The 7,500-nt window shown below is 36.1% G+C and overlaps 1 protein-coding gene across 1 annotated transcript in view; it reads right to left on the bottom strand.

Moving 5' to 3' along the window:
* The window catches only part of LOC114922661 (vomeronasal type-2 receptor 26-like), a 22,653-nt gene that overhangs the window by 10,255 nt on the left and 4,898 nt on the right, over window positions 1-7,500 (bottom strand). The window contains exons 4-5 of the mRNA XM_029284408.1: window positions 4,723-5,574; window positions 1,937-2,164 (exon numbers count right to left, since the gene is read on the bottom strand). Of these exons, the coding sequence (XP_029140241.1) occupies window positions 1,937-2,164; window positions 4,723-5,574 (1,080 nt within the window). The remainder of the gene's footprint in view (window positions 1-1,936; window positions 2,165-4,722; window positions 5,575-7,500) is intronic.

Here is a 7,500-nt window from a genome sequence, read left to right as displayed (position 1 = left end):
AAGAACAGAGGCCCCAGATTGACATGCATGTGACCACCTGTCCTCCATTTCACAGCAGAAGCCTTTCCTGAAGGCCTTTGCAGCTGAGAACAGAGCCCCGGGTTGATGCATGCATCACTCCCTGGCCTCCATTTCACCATTAGAGCCTTTCCTACTCTGCATACCCTGGGGCAGAGGTTTCCAAACTTGGCAAATTTTTCCTCAGCCTGCCTGAGGAATTCTAGGAGTTGAAGTCAATAAGTCTTAAATTTGCCAAGCTTGGAAATCCCTTCTCTAAGGTATGAAGGCTGGTGGAGGAATTCTGAGAGCTGAAATCCTGAAGTCTTAAAGTTGCCAAGTTGGGAGACCTCTGTCCAAGAAATTTGAATTGGCTCCATTCATGGTCATATAGCCCATGTCAATAATCATTGTATAATGGGAGGTGTAACTGTATATACATACAGTAGTATGTTGAATATGACTGAAGTTTATTCTGTGTAGTAAATAATAAATTATTCTGCAACTTTTTACAAACACATATTTTACTTCTGAATTTATACATACAGGGTTGAGTGCAAAGATATATTTTGGAGACATGTATTAAACTTAGAGTGGGTGATCTGATTTAAATAGAATCCAATCCCTAAAGTAAATTCATAACTCATAACAAATCCCAAATTTGTTGCAGTTAATCAGAGCTGCAAAACTCTTCACATATTTGATTATTTGATTATTCTGGTACCATGTTTCCCTGAAAATAAGATCCAGTCTTATATTTTTTTTGCTTCCAAAAGAGGCATTAAATCTTATTTTCAGAGGATGTCTAATTTTTTCCACTGTCTCACCTCACGGTGCAGTCCTAACAGCCTGTCCAGCAGGAGTCCATGTGGCTGCTGCCAGCCCACTTCTTCTGTGGCTGCTCACCGCAGTTCATGCATATTGCCGCCAGCCTCCGTTTTGCTGGCTGAGGCCTTCAGGAAAGGGCTCTGCAACCGAGAACGGAGGCCGGGGGCGATGCATGTGTGAACCTGAGGCTCTGTTCTCGACTGCAGAGGTCTTTCCTGAATTTAAGACTTGTGGACTTCAATTCCTAGAATTCCTCAGCCATGCTAAGGAAAAATTTGCCAAGTTTGGAGACCCCTGCTCTAGGGTATGAAGAATATGATCCTGAAATGGACAGTCAGGTGCACAATCAATTTGTCATTCTCTGTGCTAATTTCAGCACCATAAATATTAAACATCACTACTGTTTATAATAAATAATTATCAACTAGAAATAATTTACCAGTAAATTGGGCTCAAAAAGGGATTATGAGCCAAAAAGCAAGATTAGTAAACACTGCATTACTTTCTCTAATCTCTAATGACTTTTATGGCAATATATCTATGGAAACTCAATAAGATTTTTGTAATGTATTAGATAATGCTGCTTTTCAAAACTTCTTATACTGCTTATAATTCTTTCTAATTGCAGACAGATATAACATTAACTGAAATAATAAGTCTTTAATCTTCTTTCTATATTAAATGGCATAGAGCTGTCATTTAGATGCAGATAGTCCTTACTTTCAGACCTCTTGTTCAGTGATAGTTCAAAGCTACAATGGTACTGAAAAGAGAGATTTATGACTAGTCTTCAAAGTTGCAGCTTCCACAATGTCCCTGCATTCAAATAGTCACATTTATGATTTCATAGCCAGCTTCTGACGAGCAAAGTCAGTAGGGAAGCTGGCAGGAAATTTCATGTTGCAGTCATGCAACATCCTGTTTAATGACCATGAGTTATTTGCTAATGATTGTATCTGAAACTGATGCTGTAAGTTAGTGCCGTCGTGTGATGTTTTATTTTATGAATTTGTCTCTTCATATTATTGTTGGTCCCAATTATGGTTAGTATGAAAAGATTACCTGTATCATCCCAGTCATCCAAACAAAACCATCTACATTGAGAACTTACTTGATTGAAAGTGCTTGGCCAAGTGATGGCTTCTTCATAAATGGTGAACATTTGATCTTCAACAGCCCAGGGATCCAGCTTCCCAACTTTCACTCGATGGAAAGACTGGTTGGGGAATGTGACCCAGTTCTCAATATCCAGTCCTGTAACCAGTTCTCCTTTCTCATCAAAATAAATTTCATCCCCAACACTATTGTTAAATGCAATTCTTTTCAAAAAGAAGTGAAGCTGAATTTAGAAACAATTGAATATATTTGTAAAAAGAAAAGAAGAGAGAGAAAGAGAGAGAGAGAACCTGGTTAAGATATACAGTAGAATTATGTGATAGCTCAAAACAGTTTACACATGAGAGGAATACTTCTTAATGTTCAGTGATTGTCCAGGTACATTTGCTTATATGTCACCATTGATCAAAAATTATTATACCATTGTTGTTGTTGTTGTTGTTGTTGTTGTTGTTATTATTATTGTTATTATTATTATTATTATTATTATTATTATTATTATTATTATTATTATTATTATTATTATTATTATTATTATTATTATAATATAAAAGAAATCCAGGCCCACTTAATCTTAAAATATTCCACACATCTAATTTTAATTCTGAAAAATACATATTTTGGGGGGGTGAGTTTTATTTTTATGCATAAATATGATATAGGTTGCACCATTTTTGGTAAGAAACAAAAACAAATATTCTGCTCAGCTATTATTAGGTATATGTAGATCAGAGAAGATTCAGATACAAAACATATAGAAATAATATAAAATATACAATTATTGCAGCTATAATGGATGTCTAGCCAATCACTTGTTGGCAATAGAGAGATACAGAGATACAGAAAAGCTGTCTAATAGTCGTCTGACATTTTGCAAATAAGGCAACCCTGAAAGAAAAAAAAGTACTGAGCTGCCTGTGATATAATGAGTTGGGCTTAGACAAAGTCTGGGCCTGAGAGACACTAAGATTAGTGAACATGTCAGATTATTTCCCTATTTTATTGGTCTTTCTTTTCTTTCTTTGTAAAGTTATTTGCTTTTGTATTTGCTTTTGGTTTTTCTTGGATCTGGCTGCCTGAAAGAGTTTTTCATGGCTTCCCTTTTCTTGCTTGCCAGCAATTGCTGATACTCTCTTTTCTGATGGAGGAGGCCCAGTGCAGTAGTAGTATTGGATACTTAAGACTGGTAAGTGGTAGCAAGGACTTTTTGCTGTTACAAAGGCCTTGTCAAACTGTAATTTGGATAAGTGCTATTGTTGCCTCTAATAGGGATGCACTATTATTATGGCTTATATGCTAGTGGGTAACAATGTCATAAATCTCCAAAAGTGCATCAGAAGACATGGCAAATGTCAGGGCTGACTGAAGGAGATATAACATTGCTCAATTATCATTTGATTCAGATGGGCATATATTTCTTCTTGCTGGCAATAAAAAAGTATTTGTAGCAGTCCTTGATCTTGTCCTAAGAGAATAAGTCATGAGAGACTATTGTATTGTCCATAGCACTCATTTGGGAGCCAGATACATAGCTGGCATAGTCACTTTCAAGGACACCATTTACAAAATGTGGAGACTTGGCCTGAAGGTTACTTGAACAACAAAGGCTGCAAAGTTTGTTTTCTGATTATTTTTTTTGAACAATGGATGAGGTAGAATCCTTAAGCCTCACAGTTGGGAAAGGGACAGCTGTATTGTATATAGAGGGTGTGGTCATTAGAGCTCAATCTAGCATTGAAGTCCACTTCTAGGACTATAAATACATTGGAATTCAATAGTGTAAGGACAGCAGCATAAGTTTCCAGTTCAGTCCACAAGCATTTGATCTGGGGTTTCTTCCTCATTGGGGGCATAAAAGTATTTATTATCAATAGCAAATGCTGAGTAAATTGGATTATCTTTGCCATAGCATATGACTGGGATTGGGTGAGAGGCCCCATTGCGGCATGTAGAATAGTGGAGACTAAGACCCCAGATTGCTTTTTACTCTTCAGTTCTCCAATTGGAAAGGAATTGAATTCATTAAATAGGATTTTATCAGCAATCCTCTTTGAGAGGTGGGTGAGAAAGTCAATAAAACAGGAAACTCTTGCAGATGCAAACCAAATTTCTAGCTTAGAAGGGGACTTTATGCTGGCCACTTGGATGTGAAGCAGTTTCCCTTCAAGCCAGGGCCTAGGAAGGTAACTTTGCAGAAGTGATAGCTTCCCATGATTGGGATGGTTATAATTGTGTGTCCCTTTGTATGGAGGAAGGTGGGGTACCAGAGTGTTATTAGAAACCAAGCAAGAGAGTGAAGTACAGTGGAGTGGAGTGGTGTGGAGTAACCTTTAGAATAAAGTGTAGTTTATAATGTATCTGATTGTAGAGGAGCAACACTGGACAATTGGTCTCTATAAAAAAAATCAAAGGAAAGTCTTGACTCTTTTCTGGTAATAAGATTTCTGGTAATCTCTTCTATTTAACTCTGAGCCTGTACTAAGGTCCTATAGATGCCTGTCCATATCCACTGATAAGACTTTCTTTGCCAACTTTGCTCATCATAAGAAGGGGAGGCTCAGACAAAAGCTAAACCTCAAGTTAGCTGCATCCTATCAGGAAAAGATAACAAATGAGTTTGGAAGGCTAAGGTAGGAAGGGAGCACCTTGAGAATCTCACAAGAATAAAGGATAAAGGCAAAACACAAGCGAAATACCTAACTTTCTATTTGCAGAATACTGTCCCTTCTGATCTATAATTGAAGTCTGATTTCCATCATATTTGACTCCTGAAAAAATTACCTGCCATGGCTGTAGATCCTGAAGATTAGGATTCCTGCCACTCAACCTTCTTGTATATGGTTGTTGATCCACCTGTATGGCATGTAATGCATGTACCACAGTGTACACTGCATTGTATATACTGTAACTGTGAGTGGTCATCTTCATTTCAAAAAATGTCCCAGGAAGGCTGTCCAATTTCTCTTTCCCAGTACAGACACCCTCAGGATCCTCATTTACAGATTGGTCTGGAAATACACAGCCAAATGCATGCTCCCACACATCTTTTATGAAACCATCTTGGGGAAAGAATGAAAAATGCATTCTTGTCTGAAGAAAATGCTGGAATCCTTCAACTTCATTTGAAGAAGCTGCAAAGGACAGTGCACCATGTAGGACTTGGATATCCCAGCTTTTCTGATAAAAGAATGATGCAAGACCCATTTGTGAAGCAATAATCCACACCTTACCTTTTGACTTTATAGAAACTATTTCCATTTCAGGTAGATATAACAACCATCTTAATTCTAAAACATATTTATCTTTGATTATCACAATGTTAGCTTTGCTGTTACTATAAAGATGAAATGTATTCACAAGCAGTTTCAGGCCATCATCCACACTGTTCATATGAATTGTCCTGAGTTGCTCTAAGAAGGCAATACAGATACCATGGAGAGTAAACCATGAAAAAATCAGTTGTTCAAATTTTGCTCCACCATATCCTTTCACAAGTATCCCAACCCAGGTCCACCTGAAGTGCAAAAGTAGCTGAAGAATTCCCCTGAAATGGAATTCTTCATCTGGAACCATGTGATAGTAGAAGGGGATTTCAGTTTTACATTCCGTACTTGGGGGAGGTCCATATAGGAACTATAAATATTTTAAAAAAATAGATAAGAAAATGTTTGACAAAAGAAGTATGCATCTTCTGCAAATAAAGAGTTCTGAAATGTCTCAGGATATACTTTCACATTATTTATGCACATAAAATATTTGTGAGACTAGGTTTGGGGTAAATGATGGTTGAGTTTTCTTCCAATTGGTCAGTTATATGATTCTCTGAATTTCCATCCTCTTTCTACTTAATTTGCACATTACTTCTGTTTCTTCAACAATAGAAATAGTTTTGTCTATGTAGGTGGTTCATAATATATTGTAAAACCATAGAGTATTTGTAAACTCTTTATACTGATATATATAGTGGTTAGAATGAAGTATTTCAGTCAAACTCTGCCCACAGCCTAGAGTTTGAACCTGATGGGGCTCAAGGTTGACTTAGCCTTCCATCTTTCCAGGGCTAATAAAATGAGGATTCAGATTGTTTGGGGCAATATATTAATATTGTAAACTACCCAGACAGTTTTATAAAGTAATATGGGGTGTAATATAAATCTAGGTGCTATTGCACATAGACAAAAGAAAATGCTTCTCTTCTGAAATATAATCATTCTGAAATATCTTAATGTATGCTCTCATGTTTATTTCCTTACATAAGGTATTTATGAGACTATGATTGGATCTGATGAATCTTGGGTTTGTTACCAACTTCATGAATTCCCTTCCCCTTTCTAGTTCATTTGGAAAATTGTGTTATTTTCTTCTACAATGAAAACAATGTTTCCATAAAAGTGGTTTATAACCTGTTATAAAACAATATAGCACATTTGTGAACCTTGTTTTCTTGTCATAGGCTGTGTATACTTTTAATTTTAAAATGTATTTTCTCAGAGTATTTCAAATTATTCAAGAATTCTGATTACATCACTGAATGTTTTCTTTAGTGAATATCATCTATGAGGATGAAATATTTTAAAAGTGCTTTCATGGAATATCATAATAATTAAAAACTTGATTCCATTCATTTCTGTCATTTTAGATCAGAAGTGTCAAACTGCTGACCCGTGGGCTGGACATGTCACAAGGAAACCGTGCCCATCCCATTGCCAGCAATGGGGGAAAAGTTCCGATACATCGCACAACGTCACGTGACGTCGCGAGTTTGACACGTCTGTTTTAGATGTAGGCTTGGGTAGTCCTTTCTTTTGTTAGTTAGCTAACAAAATATTTTAGGTTTTCTAGTCCCAATGGATTGTGGACAGCATACAACATGGAATAAAATAGTATAATAATATATATGTTAAAAAGGAAAGAAAAAGGAAAGAAGAAATAAAGGGTGAAGAGGGAGGGAGGGAGGAATGAAGGAACTCAGTAAGTTTCATGTGAAAGTTATTTTTATAACTTTGAATCCTTATTCAACTTTTCATACTTCTAAGATTTAAAAATCAAAATTGGCCATTGTATTTGGGGATTGCAGTTTTACATTCCTTACTTGGAGGAGGGCCATGTAGAAATAAAAAAAATATTTGGATTTTTTTTTAAAAAAATAGATGGAAAAATGGTTGACAAAAGGATAAAATTGTCCTGTATCTTATGCTTGAATAAACTGATTTTGTTAATGTCTTAGCTTGCCTTCTTGAACTCCTAGCTGCTACACCAAATCTCAAAATAGAGTTCTGTAAATTCCTATCATCCAAAGAGTTTGTTGTCTTCTCAACTTTTCTTTATGTTGTATGTGTGTGCATGCTTCTGAGTCATTGTTTATTTATTTTATTTATTTATTTAATCCCATTTATACCCCGCCCTTCTCCCGAGGGACTCAGGGCGGCTTACAGGTAAATAAAAACAGTACAATACAATAGATATCTCTAAAAGCCAAATTAAAATATATATTAAATAACCTGTATTAAGTTTAATATTATAAAATCCCTTTAAAATCCCTATAAAATCCCCCCCTAG

The sequence above is a fragment of the Protobothrops mucrosquamatus genome, unplaced genomic scaffold (genome assembly GCF_001527695.2).
Source record: "Protobothrops mucrosquamatus isolate PMUCROS unplaced genomic scaffold, P.Mucros_1.0 scaffold572, whole genome shotgun sequence".
Taxonomy (NCBI): Eukaryota; Metazoa; Chordata; class Lepidosauria; order Squamata; family Viperidae; genus Protobothrops; species Protobothrops mucrosquamatus.
The sequence above is the reverse complement of the archived record's forward strand: the minus strand, read 5'-3'. Positions and strand labels throughout refer to the sequence as shown.